Below are 21,848 nucleotides of genomic sequence, written 5' to 3' on the forward strand. Positions count from 1 at the left end.
GCTTTCTTTATAGTCCAACTCTCACATCCATACAAGACTACTGGAAAAACCATAGCCTTAACTAGATAGAGCTTTGTTGGTAAAGTAATGTCTCTGTTTTTTAATATGGTGTCTAGGTTGGTCATAACTTTTCTTCCAAGCGGCAAGCATCTTTTAATTTCATGGCTGCAATCACCATCTGCAGTGATTTTGGAGCCCCCCCAAATAAAGTCAGCCACTGTTTCCACTGTTTCTCCCTCTATTTGCCATGAAGTGATGGGACCAGATGCCACGATCTTCGTTTGCTGAATGTTGAGTCTTTTTCACTCTCTTCTTTCACTTTCATCAAGAGGCTTTTTAGCTCCTCTTCACTTTCTGCCATAAGGGTGGTGTCATCTGCATATTTGAGGTTATTGATATTTCTCCCAGCAATCTTGATTCCAGCTTGTGCTCATCCAGCCCAGCATTTCTCATGATGCACTCTGCATATAAGTTAAATAAGCAGGGTGACAATATACAGCCTTGAAGTACTCCTTTCCCGATTTGGAACCAGTCTGTTGTTTCCTGTCCAGTTCTAACTGTTGCTTCCTGACCTGCATACAGATTTCTCAAGACGCAGGTCAGGTGGTCTGGTATTCCCATCTTTTTAAGAATTTTCCACAGTTTATTGTGATCCACACAGTCAAAGGCTTTGGCATAGTCAATAAAGCAGAAGTAGATGTTTTTCCGGAACTCTCTTGGATTTTTGATGACCACTGGATGGATTTGATGAATATTCGATGCATAGTGAATGTTGGCAATTTGATCTCTGGTTCCTCTGCCTTTTCTAAATCCAGCTTGAACATCTGGGAGTTCCCGGTTCATGTATTGCTGAAGCCTGGCTTGGAGAATTTTGAGCATTACTTTACTAGCATGTGAGATGAGTGCAATTGTGCGGTAGTGTGAGCATTCTTTGGCATTGCCTTTCTTTGGGGTTGGGATGAACACTGACCTTTTCCAGTCCTGTGGCCACTGCTGAGTTTTCCAAGTTTGCTGGCATATTGTGTGCAGCACTTTCACAGCATCATCTTTTAGGATTCGAAAATGCTCAACTGGAATTCCATCACCTCCACTAGCTTTGTTCATAGTGATGCTTCCTAAGGCCCACTTGAGCTCGAATCCCAGGATGTCTGGCTCTAGGTGAGTGATCAGAGCATCGTGATTATCCGGGTCATGAAGATCTTTTTTGCGCAGTTCTGTGTATTCTTGCCACCTCTTCTTAATATCTTCTGCTTCTGCTACCTTTCTGTCTAGCCAAGGCTATGGTTTTCTCAGTAGCCATGTATGGATGTGAGAGTTGGACTATAAAGAAAGCTGAGCACTGAAGAATTATGCTAAGGGAAATCAGTCCTGAATATTCATTGGAAGGACTGATGCTGAAGCTCTAATACTTTGGCCACCTGATGCAAAGAACTGACTCCTTGGAAAAGGCCCTGATGCTGGGAAAGATTGAAGGCAGGAGGAGAAGGGGACGACAGAGGATGAGATGGTTGGATGGGAACATCGAATGGATGGACATGAGTTTGAGCAAGCTCCGGGAGTTGGTTATGGACAGGGAGGCCTGGTGTGCTGCAGTCCACGGGGTCGCAAAGAGTCAGAACTGAGCGACTGAACTGGGCACGCAGGCACGGACTGCAATGGGAGGCAACAGTTCCTGAAATAACTGACGTACCGGGCACTTTTTTTTTTTTTTCTCCAGTTCTTGTTTTCGGTTCTCACTCCGCTGGGATTTGACTCCGCCGGGATTTGCTGGCGGCGCGAGGAGCATAAACTCAGGAGAAAGGATGAGTTGGTGGGTGAATGGGAAGAAACGTACCGTGTGCCCACCCACGTGGTCCAGGTGTAGCCCAAGGAAGCGGGTGTGTGCGTCTGTGTGTGTGTGTGTCTGTGTGTGTGTGTGTCTGTGTGTGTCCGTCCGTCTGTCTGCGGGTAAGCCCTCTGTGTGCTGTGAGTTTATGATCTTTTTCCGTGGGGCGGGGCGGGGGCTGCTGACCGTGTGCGCAGCAGCATTAAAGCTCTGTCGGTCACGGCAGCTGGGAGGGGGAAAGAGGATCAGAAAGCAAAACGGACGCCGCCGGGGTCAGAAGAGGCCAGGGAGGGAAGGCCCCCGGGCGTGGTCAAAGAGGCCGCGAGATCGCGAGGGCCGGGCCAGAAGGAAGCGAGGGAGAGCGCGGGCCCCGCGGCACCTCCGCCCACCGCCCCGCCCCGGGCTTCCGGAGGCGCGCGCAGGGCGGGGAGGGCCCGGGAGGCGGGGCGCGATGCAAACCTGGGCGGGCGCGCGGCGGCACGCCAGGGCACCGCGGCGAGCGGGCCAGCGGGTAGGGCGCGGGCCGGGGGCCGGGGGCCGGGGTCCGGGGCCGGGGCCGGGGGCGCGGGGGGCGGGGCCGGGGCGGGGCCGGAGCCGGGGGCGGGGGCGGGGGGGCCGCGCGCTCCGGGGCTGCGCAAACCACTGGGCGCCCCTGTCCCAAGGGCCGCTGAGCACGTGCTGGGGGCCGCGGGCAGCGAGGTGGGGGTGGGGAGCGGCTCCCGGGTGCTTTCCCGGCCGATGGTGATGGGAAGAGGGGCCTGGGGCGTGGGGGTGGAGGTTTCGGGGGTCCCAGACTTGGATCGCGGGGGATCTTGGAGCGGGGCGGGGGTGCTTGGGGGGATGTTTTTGCTATTAGCCCTGCCGGCTGCGTGACTCATCAGCCCACGTGACCTAGGGAAGCTGACAAAATTCTCGGCGCTTTTGTCAGTGAACTGAAGATAGGAAACCACCCGCTTTACCAAGTTACTGGCAGCCTCAGGGAGGACTGCGGGGTCCCCCAGCCTCTGTGCCTGGCCCAGAACTGCTTTTGTTCCTTAGCGGCTGGGGCTCAGCTCCAGCCACCCCAGCTGTTGCCAGCTGTGGGATGGAGAAGGTTTGTAACTGTGTCTAACAGTTGGCCTCCGTCCCACAAAGAACCCCTGGTCCGCCCTATCCTGCCCACAGCACCCTGTGGAACTAGCAGCCTCCGCCTGACTTCACAGGATCCAGAGAAGCCGGGTGGATGACTTGCACAAGCCTGAAACAGCCAGAAACCAGAGGACCACCCAGACCCTAGGAATTTTCCAAGGGCTTGGCTGCCAGGCCGGGTCAGCCTGGAGGCCGCCAGGCCGGGTCAGCCTGGAGGCCGCCAGTGGGATCGCAGCATTGGCCCCCCGGCGCCATGCAGGGCCGTGGCCTGCCCTTCCGTGTGGCCACGCTGCTGACAGGGCTCCTGGAGTGCCTCGGCTTCGCGGGCGTCCTCTTTGGCTGGACGTCTCTGGTGTTTGTCTTCAAAAAGCAGCATTACTTCGAGGAGCTTTGCGAACCGGATGCCGGGTCACTGGGCAATGCCACCGGGCTGGATGGTAAGGGAGCAGGACCTTCTCTTGAGTCTGGATCCCAGATGGTGGGAAGAAGGGCTAGACAGGACTCCGGGCCCCCCCGCCCCCACCCAGGCCAGGCTTTCTATGGTGAGAAAAAGGGGGCGTCAGCCTCCCCCATCCTCAACTTGGACCTAAGAGGCGTCTGGGGAGGGAGGTGCCCGCTCCCAAGGGCCGATCAGCGACCGTCACGGCTTAGCTATGAAAGGGGTAACATCTCCCCCCCGGCAGGCTGTCCGAGATGGAAGAGGTTGCCCTGGACAGGTAACAGGCTGGGTGCCTGCCTGCCAGGAAGGCTGGGACGGGTGGGGGGGTTGGCCCGTCTGCCTGGACTCCTGAGATGGGCCCGTCTCTCCTCCAGATTGCAGGGCCCAGGACGAGCAGTTCTCACTCATCTTCACCCTGGCCTCCTTCATGAACAACTTCATGACCTTCCCCATGGGTTACATCTTCGACCGTTTCAAGACCACCGTGGCCCGCCTCATCGCCATGTAGGTCCCAGGGGCGCCGGGCCAGGGCTGGGCAAGAGGACTGTGGGCAGAGGCGTTGTTTGCAGGGAGCCCTAGGCCAGGCCGCTAGGCCCCTTTGCTCCAGCAGCGCTGCCGGGAACATGCCTGGGTGTGGACACCCTGTCTCGACCTTGCCTGTTCCCATAGCCCCTGCTTCCCTTTTTCCCCTCCTTCCTCTGTGGCATGTGAAACTGGGCCATCGGTTGCGCTGAACCGGGCAGAAGGTCAGGCCTGCTTCCCGTGGGGGGTGCTGGCCTGGGGCAGGGCTTGTGAAATCAGCAAAGCCTAGAGTTGCCTCTGACACCCGTGAGACTGGAGCTGCCACTGCAGGGGCCAGGTTCAACACCTGGGCGGGGAGCCGAGATCCCGAGCGGTGTGGCCACAGAGAAAAACAGAACTGTCTCTGCCTTGGTGCAGGGGACCCCGTGTCTTCATCACACCCAAGTGGCTCCTCGCCACCCTCCTCCTGGCCTTCCCCCTACCCTGTCACTTCCCAGAAGTTAGGCAGGACGGCGCCCTGGGGTGTCTTCAGCGGTGGGGACTTCAGGTTCCCTCCCGCAGGGGTGCCCAGGCTGAGTAGTCAGGGAGAAGGAGGGCCACGCTGGCTCACAGGGGTGCTGCTGAGCTGGCCAGCTTCTGTGATAAGCGGCGGCCTGCGGGGCGTAATTAGGACCCAGTGCGGGCATCTCCCTGGAGGTCCGGGGCATTCAGCTGTTGGAGGGACTGGAGGGCGGCCGGGCCAGGCCGTGGCGGGATGGCGCAGCAGGTCCTTGGCTCTCTGAGCCCTTGGGTGACCGTCTCTGTCGTCCTCGGACTCCAGTCTCCTGCCTCCTCCTCTTTCCTGCCCTGCCTTTGCCCTTTCCCTCTTCTCCAGCCTTGAGTGTGTGAAGCAAAACCCCGTCTTCCACCTGTGTTTGCTCCTCCACTTTTACACGGAACATGTCGCTTCTGAGACACTTCTGGTCCACAGATGTGTCAGAAAGGAAGTGGCAGGCCGTCCGCTGGCATCAGCTGGGCGTCTTAGGTGTGTGCCAACTGCTCAGTCGTGTCTGACTCTCTGCGACCCCGTGGACTGGAGCCCAGGCTCCTCCATCCACAGGACTTCCCAGACAAGGATACTGGAGCGGTTGCCATGTCCTCCTCCAGGGAATCCTCCCGAGCCGGGGATCGAACCCATGTCTCCTCTGTTCCCTGCATTGCAGGCGGGTTCTTTATCTGCTGAGCCATCAGGGAAGCCTTTGGGGGTCTTATAATTCAACTCAGTCCTGACGCTCTCTGGAGTCCCTGCAGCAGACCCCACAGGTCGAGGGCTGGGTCCCACCAGACCGCCCCTGCCCCACTAAGATGCCAGTTGCAGTGGCAGGCCCCAGGTTCCCCACAAGGTCTGAGTCAGCTACAGCTCTTGAGATGCCCCTGACCTTCTTGGATTCAGTGCTTTGCAAAAGGGCTTGCTGAACGCAGGGAGACGCATTGACCAGTTCCTGAAAGGGCATGATAAAGGATACAGATAAACAGCCACGTGAAGAGACACAGGGCCAGGTGGGCAGTGGTTCTGAGCCCAAGAACTCTTGCATCTGTGTGGGCTTGGGGTGCAGCATCCTCCTGGTCCGTGGAGGTGTTTGCCAACCTGGGAGCTCTCCACACTCCATACTTAGGGGATTTTATGGAGGCTTCCTCACATAGACACGATCCATTATTAAGTCCACTTCCAGCCCTCTCCCCTCTCTGTAGAGATGTGGATGCAAGGGTGGAAATTCCAGGCATCTCACTGTGGCTTTTCCACCTCTCCACAGTTATCTCATCGGAACAGTAGAGCAAAAGACGTTCATAGTGTCTTCTCTGCAGGAACTTATAAAATTATTAGAACCCCTGTATCAAGGCCTGGGGACAAGGACCAAATGTGTAGTTCTTGTCATAAATCAGAATATCACACATAAGCCCTGTTTTTATTACCCTCTGCCTTACAGGATGCCCAAACTTCTAAGAGATCCCAGTAACCTTGGGATCTTGGTCGTGAAATCATAGCATCCTAGAACTTTAAGCTCGGGGTCTGGATCAGTCCAGTCAATTCCTTTATAGAAAGAAGCTTCTAAGAGAGTGTAGTACCTTGCCCAAGGTCACACAGCAAGAGCTGTTTGAACTCAAGGTTTTGTAGACCAGGCACAAACATCTTTCTTTAAGGGCTTGGCTAGTTGGGACTTCTAGGTTGGAGGACCTTGGCTCCACACATCCTTGCCCCTCCACGTATCTCTCCTTTTTAAAGAGGTGTTTGTTCGGCAGTGTTGGGCCTTAGTTGCAGTGCGTGGGGTCTAGTTCCCTGACCAGGAGTTGAACCTGGGCCCCCGCGTTGGGAGCTCTTGAGTCCTAGTCACTGGGTCACAAGGGGAGTCCCCCAGGTCTCTCTCTCTGTGACAACATTCTCCGTCTCCCCTTCTTTGTTCCAGATTTCTCTACACCAGCGCCACGCTTACCATAGCCTTCACCTCTACAGGTGAGCGCCTTCGGGAGGGACGTGACCTCGGGTACCTGGTGGACGGGGCAGGGGCAGAAGGGTCATGGGGGGGACCCTGGCCCCGCAACTTCTCAGATCCACAGACTCCGAGCTTGGAAAGGGCCCTTGAGGGCGTTATTGCTGGTCTCTAAAAACAGGTTAGTGAGAAATGTGAGTAGTAAGGACAGGGGAGAAATTGCTTCAGAGCGGAAGAATTGATTCAAGAGACTGCATCCTTCTGTTATGTCTTAAAATGTCCTCTCGTTTTGCAAAATGAAATAGTAGGGAATCCCTCGGCAGCACTGTGTGCTCTTCTGCTCGTGTTTGTGACCCTTGGTCGGAGGACTAAGGTTTCACAAGCTGCGCAGCACGGCCAAAGAAAGACGAGAGAAAAGAAACCACAGTATAAATGGTAGTTGTTGAAAATATCCTGACTGAGCAGGGTGCAGACCAACAACTCTATGATGGTCGAAACATTTTCCTCCTCAAATCTTACTGGTCTGCATGTGTGATGTGTTTAGGTGCTCAGTCGAGTCTGAATCTCTGTGATCCTGTGGACTGTAACCCACCAGGCTCCTCTGTCCATGGGATTCTCCAAACAAGAACGCTGGAGTGGGTAGCCTTTCCCTTCCTCCAGGGGATCTCCCCAACACAGGGATCGAACCCGGGTCTTTCGCTTTGCAGGCAGATTCTTTACCATCTGAGCCACCATTCAATGCCAGTCTGGTTTATTCCCCACTTTCTTCATGGGGAATAAAGTGGGGAATGCGTAGAGGAGAAAACTGAGGTCAGAGACCCCCTTGCAAAGACTTAGAAAAGGCCCCGGAGCAAGTTAGTGGGGGGTGGGGCTGGGACCCTGGCTGTGCTCTTTGCTAGCAGCATCTCATTACAGAGGCCAACAGATGCCTTTCGGTGTTCTCCCCGGAGTCAGGTTGTGGGGCTCAGTTTTGGGCTTAGGAGGTGAGAGCACCTCGCTCTGCTGTGAGTGGTGCTCGCCCGACGCTGGCGGTCTGCACTGGTGTTCAGTGAACACAGGCCGACTGAGCTTTCTCTCTGGACAGACCTCGGGAGGTAGCCTGGCACCTCAAGCCAGTTATTTAAAACCCACTCTGCTCATCAGCACGGCTTTGTCCCTAAAAGCCTGAACATGACTTTCAAGTGGCTGAGTGTGGAGGTAATGGCTGGCTACGTTTTGACTCCCATCTGTGAATCACTGGAGCCGCCATTTGCCCTTCCCCCAGAAAATGGAGCTTTTTGATTTTGGAAAAAGTGTTGAGACCACAGTGATGCTATTTTTGAAAGGAACCTCAGCCAACCTTCAGGGCATTTGGGGAGGCACCTTTTCCAGAGACAGAAATTGAATGGTAAGGAGTGTGAATGCTCGAAAATGAGCAAGTTTACGGTGTGTCTCCAGGTAGGGAATAGTTACTAGAATGATAGTTACTTTGGAGAATATTATTTGGAAGCACACATATGCTATGTTAAGGTTGAATCACAGTGGTGGAAATGTTACTCTGTTTTTATTTCTCATTCAGGCCTCTGATTTCACTCAGGAAATCACATAGGGCTGGGGTAATTTTAACACTGGCAAGAGCAGAAATCAGGCTTTGAACATTCTAAGTGCAACTGCGTTCAGTTACAATTTGTTAACACTGTTTTCATTGTACTTATTTTTATAGTTAGGGCTTCCCTAGTAGCTCAGACTGTAAAGCATCTGCCTGCAATGCAGGAGACCTGGGTTCGATCCCTGGGCGGGGAAGATCCCCTGGAGAAGGAAATGGCAACCCACTCCAGTATTCTTGCCTGGAGAATTCCATGGACAGAAGAGCCTGGCGGGCTACGGTCCGTGGGGTTGCAAAGAGTCGGACACGGCTGAGTGACTAACACATACGCATTCACAACAAGCAACAGCAGTTTCATTTCACTGACACTCGTAATATAAAGTTTCCCTTTTTTCAGCTCCCTTGCTATTTCACTGTGGGATCTCAGTCCCCTAACCAGGGATTGAACCCTGGCCATGGCAGTGAAAGTTGGCATCCTAACCACAAGGCCACCAGGCAACTCCAAGCATAAAGTTTCCTTCAAAAATAATAGATTCCTCTTGGATAGTGAGTCACATTAAAAAATTTTTTTTTTTTTAGCAAAAAAGACAGGCACGGCCTGTGGCCCAGGTCGTGAAGGTGGACAGAAAGAAGGCAGTGACCCGAAAGGGCGCTGGCAGCTCAGGAGACGTGGGTTCGATCCCCGGGTCGGGAAGATGCCCTGGAGGAGGAAGGGGCAACCCACTGCAGTGTTCTTGCCTGGGAAAGCCCACGGGCAGAGGAGCCTGGTGGGGTGCGGTCCACGGGGCTGCACAGCGTCAGCCGCGACTGAGCGGCTGGCACCAGCTCCAGCCCTTGTTTCTCAGTCCTGCTCTTCTCGCCCACCAGCTGCCAGAGCTATTGGAATGATTATTTTCTTTTCGCATGTCGGTCTTTTCAAGGGAAAGAAATTCTTTTTATTCATCCCACATTTCTAACGCCAGGCAAACAAAGGAAATGCTCGAAGTCTAATGAACAGGGGAAACGCAGTTCATGGGCATTTTCTGACTCAGATCGCACAGTGTCTTAGGAAGGCAGACGAGCAGGGACTGTTGTTCCCATTTATCAGATGAGATGACTGAGTCGCAGATTCAGAATTCAGCTCAGTGCAGTGAGTTAGAGGCTGGGTGTGTGGGCTCAGTCCAGGCGCCTCTCCCCTGCAGTGTCAAGATGAAAAGGATTGCGTGTGATTTAGTGAAGGAAGCGGGCAGCGGGTCGAGTCCTGCCTCTCTCTAGACATCCAGCCTGCCGTCGACCAAGGGTCATCTTTGATGGGGAGGAGGTCCCTTTGCAGGAGCACGTGAGGCAGGCTTGATGGTCCCCTGAGACCCTTGGAGGGTGCTGGAAGGGCTGCCCAGAATCGGGGCCCTGAGTGCAGGCTTGTAGGGAGCAGGGGGGGCCCCAGAGTGCGGGGCTGCGTGTTTGGGTTGCCAGGTGGCGTCACCCGCCTCTGTCTGGATCCTTGCAGACATAGCTGTGCTGCTCTTGTAGGGAGCAGGGGGGGCCCCAGAGTGCGGGGCTCCGTGTTTGGGTTGCCAGGTGGCGTCACCCCGCCTCTGTCTGGATCCTTGCAGACACAGCCGTGCTGCTCTTCCTGGCCATGCCCATGCTCGCCGTGGGGGGCATCCTGTTCCTGATCACCAACCTGCAGGTGTGAGCCCGCCCTGGCCGAGGGTGCCTGGCAGGACCTTGGGGTGGGTGGGGGAGGCGCAAGCCCCCGCTGCTTTGGTGGCCTCTGATGGGGTGGGCCCCAGCCGGAGCGGCGGCTCCTGGTGTGGAGGGGGTTCCGCGTACGAGGGCCTGACGCTTGCGGGGCGCACAGGAAGTGTTTCCACGGGCGAGTGAGTGACTCGGGCTGGTCCTGTGTTCTCCAGATCGGGAACCTGTTTGGCAAACACCGCTCGACCATCATCACCATGTACAACGGAGCGTTTGACTCCTCCTCGGCGGTCTTCCTCATCATCAAGGTAGAGGGTGGCGATCACCCGTGTCCCCTGCCGCTGGTTGGGCCTTGGGGTGGGCCCCAGGCATCCATAATCAGCTTCTGGAGTAGAAGGCAAGAGCCTGGACCGAGACTCATTCTTAGAAATAAGTTTTGGCCCTGGATTCTTACCTGGACTCTTGGTATGGTACAGTGCACAGTTGATGGCGACATAAACCTTGGCACCTACACCCTGTTTAGCGCGCAGCTCAGCAGCCCTGGGCGCATTCGTGTTGTACGACCATCACCAGCACTCTGCTCAACCCGGTGAAGCTGAAACTGTCCAGCAAGCAGCAGCTCCCCACCCCCCACCTGCATCCCCCTAGACCCTGACAGCCACCGTTACAACTTCTACTTCTGTGATTTTGGCTACTGCAGGTGCCTCTGAAGCAGAATCACATACTATCTTTTTTCTTTCTGTGACCGTATTGTTTCATTTAGCATTTAGCGGCGTATCCTCAAAGTGCAAAGTTTGTTTTAGCAGGTGTCAGAGTTTCCTTCCTTTCAAGACTGACTGCTCTTGTGCGTGCCATGGTTGTGTATCCGTTCATCCGTGAAGGGGCGTCGGTTTGCGTCCACCCTTCGGACGTCGTGAGTAGGGCTGGTGTGAGCGTGACTGTTACCCTGACCTTTCCCCTCTTGTTTCTGCAGCTCCTTTATGACAGGGCGTCAATCAAGGCTTCCTTCATCTTCATCTCTGTCTGCAGTGCCTGGCATGTCGGGCGCACTCTCTTGCTGATGCCCCGGGGGCACATCCCCTACCCGCTGCCTGCTGACTACCGCTATGGGTGAGGACTGTGAGCTGGGGACGGTGTGGCCAGAGCCCCTTCTCTGACCTGGAGTGGGAAGAGGGTGTGGGGCGGACATGGTTACAGTAGAGCAGAGGAAACCTGTCTCTGGAGAAGAGGACTAGATCAAGGGCGTATCGGTTAGCTATTGCTGTGTAACGAACGATCCCAAAACTTAAAGGCTTAAAACCTTAGGAGTTTATTATCTTCCGAAGTCTAGGGGTAGCTGGCTAGTTCTACTGATCAGGGAGCTACTTAGATGCTCTTGACAGGACTTCTCATGCCTGCGATTGTCTGGAGGGCTAGCCGGGGGCCGGCGGGCCTGATGGCCTTACTCACAGGGGATGTATCTGCTTGTCTGGGGTGGCGAGGATATCTGGGTCAGGTGGCTCGCACCCTCCAGCAGGCTGGTGGCGTGTCTTCACTTCGTGGTTTCCGGGTTCCAAGAGCGTGCAGCAGCACACAGGCTTTCTTCAGGTTTAAGGCTGGATTGGCACGCCGCTCACTTACTCACTTTTAATAAGCTTATGTGCTGTTGTTAGTTTCTGGCCGCGGTGGCTCTCCGTTGCTGCACGGCTCTTCTCCGGTTGCGGAGAGTGGGCTTTTCACTGCCGTGGCTTTCGTTGTTGCGGAGCACAGAGTCTCGGGCGCACAGGATTCAGTAACCACCGCCCGAGGGCCCAGAGCTGTGGCTCCCAGGCTCCACAGTCGTGGCGCACGGGCTTAGTTGCTCTGCAGCACATGGGATCTTCCCGGATCAGGGGTCGAACCCGTGGCTTCCGCGTTGGCAGGCGGATTCTCCACCGCTGAGTCCCCAGGGAGGCCCGGTGCATCACTTTTGATGGGTCGTCTTGGTTGAAGCCGCTCACGAGGCCAGCCCAGATTCAGAGGTTGGGTAAACAGAGCCGCCAATTTCCTTTGCAAAGGGTAGAGAAGAGAGCAGGTGAAGAAGCGGGACCATCTCTGCGTCCGCTCAGTACGAGCAGTGGCGTCGGGGACGTTTGTTGGCGGCTCACTTACTCTCTGGTTTCATTTCACGGTAGTCCTCGGATGCGTATCGGTGTCTCCATCTCCAGATCAGAACAGTGAGGCTCAGAAGACTTAGGTCTGAGCCGCGTTGCTGCAGCCAGGAAGAGGCGGGACTGGAATTTGAACCGACGCCTGTTTTATGCTTCCCACCCTTCTGTTGCTCTGTATGTGGGTGCAGATTAGAATTGTTGGGATTAATTGGAGATGTTTCGAAAAAAGATAACGGGAACCTGCCTTCCACGCCCAGACCTTCTGACTCAGCTGGTCTGGGCCTGGACGCGGGCGCTGGGGCTGCGGAAAGGTGACTCCAGTGTGCAGTGAGAGGGACCATTTCCCTTCCCCACATCCCACGGCGTGTCAGGCTCAGCGCCCAGTCCTCAGCTTGGGCTGATAGAGCTTCTGTTTCCACAGTCTCTGCTCCGAGGACAGCCCCCAAGAGGAAGACAAGAAGGCAGTTGGGTCCAAAAAGCTGGAGCTGCAGTCAGAGGAGTTCCTTTCCCCCAAGAAAGGTGAGCCCTGCTGGCTAACCCATTTCCCCTCCCCAGAACCTGGCCTTCCCCTGTGGCCAGCATGGTTCGTCACCTCCAGAGCCTTGCCAGGGACTCAGGGCCAGAGAAGGTCAGGTGGCGAAGAGACCTGTAGCACCTTCCCAACCCCCTCAGCCTACAGGGGATCCAGAGAGGGGCAACCAGTTTCATGTCATCTCTCCTCTCTGTCCCCGGCTCCTTTCCTAGCGCACCGTAGCCCTGCTCCCCAGAGCTCAGTCTCCCACCCTCCACCTCCCCTTGCCCGCCCACTCCTAAGTGCGCCGCGTCTGTTCAGTATCTGCAGGTCCCGTGGGTCAGCCCTCTCTCCCTGCCCCTTCTCCATCTTGCCTCGCCTTTCTCTCCTCTGTTTTGGGTCCTGGGTTACAAACGTCACAGAGCACTGCCGGCTGAGGTAGAAACAAGATTAAGACCCTGGGAAGTTCACTGGATGAAGGAAGGAGTGAGCTTGCCAGGCCGCATCCAGGAGGAGCCGAAGCAGGATACCCCTGGGGACCCCGGGGTCAAATCCTCGCCACTCCGCCCCTCAAGGAGAACGGTCCCATTGGGTGGCCTGGTGTGAGGTGCAGGGCGCTTAGTCCACGGGCTCACCTGGGCCGTGAAGAACAGGGCGGGGAAGGTTTCTGTGGGAGACTCGGATGCTGGTGCTGAAAGAGGAGGGGGTGCGGAGCCGCTGAAATCCTCGCTGTCCCTGCCATCCCACGCGTCGCCTCTGACTTTCTCCTCTCCATGCCTGTCTTTTCCTCATCCTGCCTGAGAACGATCGGGAAGGTTGGTAGTGCGAGAAGCATCCCAGTGTGAAGGGTCAGATAGTGGACAGCAGAGCATGGGAGAGCCGTTCCCCCACGGCGGTGGGGCTGGGATGTTGTGTGGAGGTGGGGGTATTGCCCTCGGGGAGTCTGGGGAGGCAAGAGCTGGTGAGCTCGGAGCTCGGGTTCCCCCGTAAGACCTGTGCACCCAGTTCCCCCCCCAATTTAATAGAAACTCTTGCCCGAATCTCCTTCCCCTCTCATCAGAGACCCCGGGACAGCAGCAGGCACCCAGCTCCTTCTGGAGCCACGCCTTTTCTCAGCGCTTTGCCTGGCATGTGGTTTGGCTGTCCGTGATACAGCTGTGGCATTACCTCTTCATCGGCACCCTCAACTCCCTACTGAACAACTTGGCCAGCAAGGACAGCGCGCTGGGTAGGTGGGGGCGCCGGGAGGCAGCCCCTCTGCGCATCGCCTCTGGGGACTTGGCACCTTGCGTGGTGGGGCGCTGAGCTCAGCAGGGCTCTGTGCTCTGAGGGAGGTCTGAGCCTGGGGTGCGGGCTGAAGGGTCAGGCAGGGGCAGGGGCGGGTGGGTGGCCTCCTCTGGAAGGCAGTCCTGAAGAGCTCTTGCCGCCCACCCCCTCTCTGCCCTCTGCAGTCAGCACCTACACAAACGCCTTTGCCGTGACTCAGTTCTTCGGAGTGCTCTGCGCGCCCTGGAACGGCCTGCTCATGGACCGGCTCAAACACAAGTACCAGGAGGAAGCGAAAAAGACAGGTGAGCCCTGCGCTCCAGAGGGTCAGGGAGCCAGCGTGCGGGAGGTTTTCGTTTACCTCCACGCCCGTTGTCTTTTTCCTTAAATCCTTTTCTACCTGCATCTGTCCGTTCATTCCATACATCACCCGTCATCTCATCTGTCCGTTCATCCTTCCATACATCATCCGTCATCTGTCCTTTTATCCATCCGTCACCCATCCACCCATCACCCATCCCTCCTTCCATCACCCATCCATCATCCATCACCCGTCCATCCATCATCCATCCTTCCTCACTCATCCATCCTTCCATGCATCATCTGTCCTTTTATCCATCCATCACCCATCCATCCATCATCCATCTATCCATCCACCTGCTAGTCACTGAGTGCCAATTATGTGCCAACCATAGTTCCAGATTCGGTAACAGGCCTGACAGTTAAACGTCCTTGTTCTCAGGCTGTTCTAGTCTAGAGAGAAATGCAAGTAATCGAGCTTTGCAGTCCCTGAAATAAACCTGCGGGGAGCTGTGGCAACATGAGGCAGGGCACCTGTGCTGTGTGTTCCCGGAGGAAGCAGCTTCTGAGCTCCTAAAGGGAGAGTAAGAAGTGGCAAGATGAAGGCGAGGGCCTGGGGGAGTGGTCCAGGGGTGCAGCGGGGTCATTGTTCCTGGTGGTGAGAGGGAATGGAACCCTGCGGAAGCTGAGGAGCCCCAGCAGGTGGTTCAGGCACAGGGCGGGGCGGGGGCGGGGGGTGGTGGGGAGAAGGGGCAGCCGGCGTCCTGCCAGGGAGCTGGGGCCTGATCCTGGGACGAGAATGGACGGACAGGGCCACCTGTTCGTTTCGTTGTTTGAGCCTCAAGCCGCACGGCCTGTGGGGTCTAGGTTCCCCAACCAGGGCAGCAGTGAGCACGCTGAGTCCTAACCACTGGACCCTAGGGACTGCTGCTACCCCTAGAGTTTCATCTCCCCCCGCCCTGCTTCTCCAGGCCACTTCTAAAGCAAACCTCAGACATCAGATCGTTTTGTTTGTAAACACTTCAGTTTGTAGTGCCAACAAATAAGGCATCTTTTGTTGAAGTGAAGCATCACTGGGAGAAGTACCGTTACGACGCCTGAGACAGCGTCCAATAATTTCTCAGTGTAATCTGTTCACTCGTGTAGTCCAGTTTGAATTTCGCTCACTGTCTCATCTGTGTCTTTTTGTCACCGGTTGGTTCAAATTCGGATCCATACAGGGGCCACAGTGCAGTCAGCCTCCTCACCCCCCGCTGCCTTTTTCCGCTTTGTTCACTTACCGACGGGACTGGCTTACTTGTGCGGCCAGGTTTCCCACGCTCTGCATTTGGCATCCTTTCCATGTCATTTTAAAATGTCCTTTTGATTGGGCTCTGTCTGTAAACAGGTAGATCGGAGACTCCGTTTAGTATCTTTTGGCAAGAATAGCTTGAGAGGTGGAGCCGTGGGCTTCCTCCGAGGTCTCGTCTGCAGACCCTGGGTACCCGTTGCCTTGTTCTTACGATGTGAGGATTGATCCGTGCACTCAGACACTGTCAGTCTGATCCAGCCACTGTAAAAGTTTCTCATCGGCTGCAGGCCTTACGGCTACTGATGCTTGATGCCTAGACCCATTATTTTATTAGGGTCTATTGCTATCTTTTCTTTCCGCTTTTCATAGCTAAAACTTTCTCTAGAAGGACAAGCTTTATTAACTATCTTGTTCACCCTGAAATAAATGTATATTTTTTCCTCTGCGTGAGCCTCTCTGGTGGCTCAAATGGTGAAGAATCTACCTGCAATGTTGGAGACCCAGGTTCGGTCCCTGGGTCAGGAAGATCCCCTGGAGAAAGGGCATGGCGACCCACTCCAGCATTCTTACCTGGAGGATCTCATGGACAGAGGAGCCTGGCGGGCTGCATCCATGGGTTGCAAAAGGGTCAGGCGTGAATGTGCAATGGACAATTTTTCCTCTTCTTTACTAGTTTCAGAAAAGTGAGTTGGTATCTAAGCAACTTCCCGGGGTAACACGCATGGTTTCTCTTTTGAAATCTTATTTTAAGTATATCTGACTGTTTCAGTCCATCTCTGTAATGATCATTCTTGGGGTTCAGACTCCCTCATCCTTGACCCCTGGGAGTGTGACCAGTCCAGCATCTGTGTCCTTTACAGAGAGTTAGTTTTAGAGAGTGCTCGGGTCCCTTTCACTGGGTGTGTTTCCTGGCGCAGACCTGAAGTCCTAGGTCCCTTTGAATGAGAATCGGTGTTTAATGACGGCAGTCTGGATGCTGGGGTTTCTAATTCTCCTGGGCACTCGTGGCTTTTAGTCCTCAGAGGTGAGATACACATAATTTTTTGGATGAAAAGAAAATAAATCACGAATGCCTAATGCTGATAATTTTAGTTCAAATTTTACTTGACTTTTGCATTTGTATCTCTTTTCTTCTGAAAGTCATGGTTCTTAAAATACTATACAAAAATAAAATAAAATACTATACATATATACTATATGTACGTATACTGTGTACTATATATGTACTGCTGCTGCTGCTGAGTCGCTTCAGTCGTGTCCAACTCTGTGCGACCCCGTAGACGGCAGCCCACCAGGCTCCCCCGTCCCTGGGATTCTCCAGGCAAGAGCACTGGAGTGGGTTGCCATTTCCTTCTCCAGTGCATGAAAGTGAAAAGTCAAAGTGAAGTCGCTCAGTTGTGTCCGACTCTTAGCGACCCCATGGACTGCAGCCCACCAGGCTCCTCCGTCCATGGGATTTTCCAGGCAAGAGTACTGGAGTGGGTGCCATTGCATATATGTACACACACACACAAATATTGTATATATAGGTTTTTGAAAACACATTTCAGATATAATTACTGGCTGAGCAAGACCAGTGCTGTAATGACCACAGTGCCAGTGCTGGACGTCGGTGCGCATTCCTTTCCCCCGCTCTCATTCTGAGGATTCGTCCCCTAGGAGCTGTCAGGCAAAATTATGGTATTTTAAGAGTCAGCAACTTGATATAAAAAGTTGTGTTCATTGGTTCCATCTCTTTGGATTTTTTTTTTTCTTTTTGAGGGGGGAATGGCTTTGCTTGTTTTCTTCCTATTACTCTGATTTAATTTTTAAGAACATTTTTGTATCAAACGTTGACGTTATTCCGAAGCCACAGCTACGGGAACCAGCCCAGCGGGTTTGTTTCCTCCTCCGTCCCCTGGCCTTCCTTCCTGCCCTCATTTGGTAATTGCTTTGATTTTTTTTTTTTCCCCTTTAAAGAATAGACTCTGCGTAAACAGTTCCTCTTTCTTACGTAAAGGCAGCACCCTGCAGGCTTCTTCCGGCAGTCTGCTTCCTTTGGCTCTCTGTCCTGGGACCGCCCCTCGGTGGGCTCCATCCTTCCACCTCTGTTTAGTCGCTCAGTCGTGTCCGATTCTTTGTGACCCTGTGGACTGCAGCCCGCCAGGCTCCTCTGTCCGTGGGGTTTCCCAGGCAAGAGCGCTGGAGTGGGTTGCCATTTCCTTCTCCAGGGGATCTTCCTGACTCAGGGATTGAACCTGCGTCTCTTGCGTTGGCAGCAGCTTTACCCCTGAGCCCCCAGGCAAGCCCTCTGCCTGTCTGCTGCCTCGTTCTGTTACGTTCTGCCGCAGTCACTCCCCTCCTGCTGCCGGTTTGGACACCTCCGGTCTTTCGCTGGAGCCCGTGGTCCTGCCTGGAGTATCTGGCTGTGGGATGTGATCATCTGTGAGTGGCTGACGCTGGCCTGTGATTAGGATGAGTCGCTGGGGACGAGTGCATGGGTACATGTTTGATGTTTTGGTTCAGTTCAGTTCAGTCGCTCAGTCGTGTCCGACTCTTTGCGACCCCATGAACCGCAGCACGCCAGGCCTGCCTGTCCATCACCAACTCCTGGAGCTCACCCAAACTCGTCCTCTGAGTCACTGACGCCATCCAACCATCTCATCCTCTGTCGTCCCCTTCTCCTGCCTTCAGTCTTTCCCAGCATCAGGGTCTTTTCCAATGAGTCAGCTCTTCGCATCAGGTGGCCAAAGTATTGGAGTTTCAGCTTCAGCATCAGTCCTTCCAATGACTATTCAGGACTGATTTCCTTTAGGATGGACTGGTTGGAGCTCTTCGCAGTTTGAGGGATTCTAAAGAGTCTTCTCCGAATGTTTAGGGAGTGAGCTCTCCGCGTGCACTGATGGATTGGAGATGGGGTGTATGGAGAGAAGGGCCCAGCGTGGCCCTGGCCCCGTGGGCGTCCCGTCAGCTTCCTGTCTCCCTCTTGGTACAGGGGCCCCGGCCGAGGCCGCTGCCCTGCGCTCGGCGGTGCCTTCGCTGGCCCTGACGTCCCTGCTGTGCCTGGGCTTTGCCGTCTGCGCCTCTGTTCCGGTGCTCCCCCTGCAGTACGCCACCTTCATCCTGCAAGTGGTCAGCCGCTCTTTCCTGTACGGCTGCAACGCGGCCTTCCTCACGCTTGCGTAAGTGGGCTCGATGTGTGCTCCTGGTGTGGGATCCCCCCGGGACAGAGGGAGGCGTGCTGTGGGCGGAGGAGTCAGGGGAGGGGACCCAGATGTGGTCGGGGAGGCGCACTGGGGGCTGTGGGAGGGGCAGAGCCTTCACTTGCATGGACGCCCTTCATGTCTGCTCCCCTCTGCCTCTGTGATCTGCCTGGCGAACTTCTGTTCCCCCTCCAAAGCCCTCTTCTGTTGTAGCTCTCCCAGGGAAGAGCAGAAAGAAAGCTTTTTCTTTCCTTCTGACACTCTTCTTCTTCCTTTTTTTTGGATATTTTCTTGGCCCTGCCGCACTGCTTGTGAGATCTTAGTTCCCTGACCAGGGATCGAGCCCATACCCCTTATACGGGAAGTGCAGTGTCTTAACCCACTAGACCACCAGGGAAGTCATTATTCTCGCTGCTTCTGCTGGTGCAGGCATCATTTAGCATACGGTGGATGTATTTGTGTCTTTTTCCTGAGACCTCTCGGGGCCCAGCCTGTGTCTGGGGCTCTGCTGTTTTCCCCGGTGGAGCGCGGGGCCGTCTCTGTGCTCCGTGGCTTGAAAGCCTGAGCAGAGGTGAAGGGGGGCCCCCGTGGGTGTGGGTAAGTGCCGGCTGGCTTAGACTAGGGGAATGGGAGCAGGGGGCTGACCGAGACCCACCAGAGCCAAGCCCCTCCGTGGGCCCGAGCCCGCGGGAACCTCCTCTGCCCGCCCCCGCGCAGGTTCCCCTCGGAGCACTTCGGGAAGCTGTTTGGACTCGTGATGGCCCTGTCGGCTGTTGTGTCTCTGCTGCAGTTTCCCCTCTTCACCCTCATCAAGGGCCCCCTCCAGGACGACCCCCTATACGTGAGTACTGCGGGCGAGGACCCTGGCCTTGGACTCAGATCGCGGTGCCTTTGTCAGGCTCCATCGGGGTTGCCCCTGGCCTGGCCGGGGTGGCCTGGGTGTGGTTCCCGCGGGAACGTTTCTGCACATGGCTGCGTCCTGGGTCTTGCTTTTCCAATGGGAGTCTGTGGGAGAACCCTGTTGTGCGCCAGGGATCCCCGAAGCCACAGGGTTAACGTGGATGGCCTCCCAGGTCGTTGGGGACTCTGCAGGCCTCAGTTTCTCCACCTGTGAAATGGTCACAGCGTTCCTTCTTGCCCTGCTCTAGGCAGGTGGAACGAAAAGTCACCCGGCGTCCATCCCATAGGGCACTGTCAGGTCTGAGTGGGACGCAGAGGAGAAACCTGGTGCGATTCTGGACCCTTCGCGGCAGTGGACTTGGCCTCACTGCCCCTCATCCTCCAGGCGGGATTCTGGTCCCTGCATGGGGGTGGACTTGGCCTCACTGTCCCCTCACCCTCCAGGCGGGATTCTGGGCCCTTCCTGGCAGTGGACTTGGCCTCACTGTCCCCTCACCCTCCAGGCAGGATTCTGGTCCCTGCATGGGGGTGGACTTGGCCTCACTGTTCCCTCACCCTCCAGGCGGGATTCTGGGCCCTTCCTGGCGGTAGACTTGGCCTCACTGCCCCTCACCCTCCAGGCGGGATTCTGGGCCCTTCCTGGCAGTGGACTAGGCCTCATTGCCCCTCACCCTCCAGGCGGGATTCTGGGCCCTGCATGGGGGTGGACTTGGCCTCACTGCCCCTCACCCTCTAGGCGGGATTCTGGGCCCTTCCTAGCGGTGGACTTGGCCTCACTGCCCCTCACCCTCCAGGCGGGATTCTGGTCCTGCATGAGGGCGGACTTGGCCTCACTGTCCCCTCACCCTCCAGGCGGGATTCTGGTCCCTGCATGGGGGTGGACTTGGCCTCACTGTCCCCTCACCCTCCAGGCGGGATTCTGGTCCCTGCATGGGGGTGGACTTGGCCTCACTGTCCCCTCACCCTCCAGGCGGGATTCTGGGCCCTGCATGGGGGTGGACTAGGCCTCACTGCCCCTCACTCTCCAGGCGGGATTCTGGGCCCTTCCTGGCGGTGGACTAGGCCTCACTGCCCCTCACCCTCCAGGCGGGATTCTGGGCCCTCATGGGGGTGGACTAGGCCTCACTGCCCCTCACCCTCCAGGCGGGATTCTGGTCCCTGCATGGGGGTGGACTTGGCCTCACTGCCCCTCACCCTCCAGGCGGGATTCTGGTCCCTGCATGGGGGTGGACTTGGCCTCACTGCCCCTCACCCTCCAGGCGGGATTCTGGTCCCTGCATGGGGGTGGACTTGGCCTCACTGCCCCTCACCCTCCAGGTGAACTTGATGTTGGTGCTGCTGACTCTGCTGACGTTCATCCACCCCTTCCGAGTGGACCGGGAGTGCCAGCGGAAGGCAAGCCCCGGTGAGGTCACCTAGATCAGAAGCCCCGCCTTTGCTGCCCCGAGGATGCGTCATCTTCCCCCTCGGAGGATCCCACGTCCAGGAAGACGTGGCCCACCCAGGCTGCTTGTATTAAGTAGCCATTATTCCTTCCATAAGACAAAAAGCCATGCTTACCTCCCTGCCAAGACTGCTTATCTGCAAGACAGGAGCAAAAGCACAGAAAGGCTTTCAGTGTCAGAGGCAGGGACAGCTGGCCCTGGCGGACACTTGGGCTGAGGCGGGTGATGGGATGGTGAGCTGTGTCTCCTGCCTCCCCGGGTCTCTGTCCCTGAAGCCCGAGCCTGCCTGGACCCTGTGCGCCGGACATGCTTCCCAGTGGAGGCTGAGGCTGTCCCACTACTCAGCGTTCAGCAGTGGCACTCAGCTTGCCCGCAGCGGCCCAGAGGATGAGCCCAGGGGGAAAGAGAGGCAGGTGGGTTGGGGCGGGCCGAGTGGCCTTGAGCAGACCCTTCTCCCCTCAGAGCGCTGGTTTCCCATCTGTGAAAGGAGAGGGGGTTTGGAGTCGGCCTTCCCTCCAGCATTCGTGTTCCACTGGAAAAATTCAAAAGTTCATTTGAGTTTTTTGTAAGATGGTACGAGGGGTGGAGATAACCCAAACAAACTTTTGGGCTAGTAGAAGGTTTTCAGAACAGTGTCAGCCCGGCCACCCTCAGAGCTGTGAGAACCACCTGGCCTGCTGGACCCAAGGGTCTCGGACGAAGCCTTTTGGGGAGGTTTACTTCTTCAAGAAGGGAGATGATTATTTACTTTGGGTAGAATATAAAAACATCCTCTGGGGAATGGTTTTTATAACACTGAGTTATGTCCTAAATCATTTCATTAGAAATAAAGCCTTTCTGTCTAAGACAGCTGCTGCTCCCAGGCTTCGGGGCTGTGGTGGTGTGTGTGTGCCTGTGCCCCAGCCCAGACCTGGCCTGGGGGCGTGGACGCGGGCGGTGTGGAGGCGGCTGGCTGCAGCCCCAGGCGTGGCAGCTGGACCCAGGGTCGGGCAGGTGCCTCAGACTGGGGTCCAGCCACCTGGTCCCGAGGCCTGGGCTGCGGGTCCCCAGGAATCCCCTGCCTCGCCTCCTCTTGCTCTCCACCCTGCCCCCACCCCTGCTGCAACACGTGCCTGCCCCCACCCCCCCAGCTGGACTCAGAAGGTCTGACCCAAGTGTCCGTTCCCCTCACAGCAGCTGG

The 21,848-nt window shown here is 56.1% G+C and overlaps 1 protein-coding gene across 5 annotated transcripts; it reads left to right on the forward strand.

The window, feature by feature from the left end:
* On the forward strand, positions 1,718-21,524 carry SLC43A3 (solute carrier family 43 member 3). Of its 5 annotated transcripts, none has more exons than XM_018059069.1 (13): positions 1,718-1,810; positions 2,990-3,390; positions 3,767-3,896; positions 6,359-6,405; positions 9,560-9,636; positions 9,860-9,952; positions 10,618-10,754; positions 12,195-12,292; positions 13,345-13,512; positions 13,736-13,855; positions 18,116-18,302; positions 19,041-19,164; positions 20,541-21,524. In XM_018059069.1, the coding sequence occupies exons 2-13, from the start codon at positions 3,207-3,209 to the stop codon at positions 20,640-20,642; spliced, it is 1,467 nt and encodes a 488-aa protein (XP_017914558.1). In that variant the 5' UTR covers positions 1,718-1,810; positions 2,990-3,206; the 3' UTR covers positions 20,643-21,524. The 5 variants fall into 5 exon arrangements, with proteins under 5 accessions (XP_017914558.1, XP_017914561.1, XP_017914559.1 ...); XM_018059072.1 differs by having other exon boundaries at positions 3,028-3,390; XM_018059070.1 differs by lacking the exon at positions 1,718-1,810 and adding an exon at positions 1,862-1,877.

This window comes from Capra hircus, chromosome 15 (assembly GCF_001704415.2).
Source record: "Capra hircus breed San Clemente chromosome 15, ASM170441v1, whole genome shotgun sequence".
Classification (NCBI taxonomy): Eukaryota; Metazoa; Chordata; class Mammalia; order Artiodactyla; family Bovidae; genus Capra; species Capra hircus.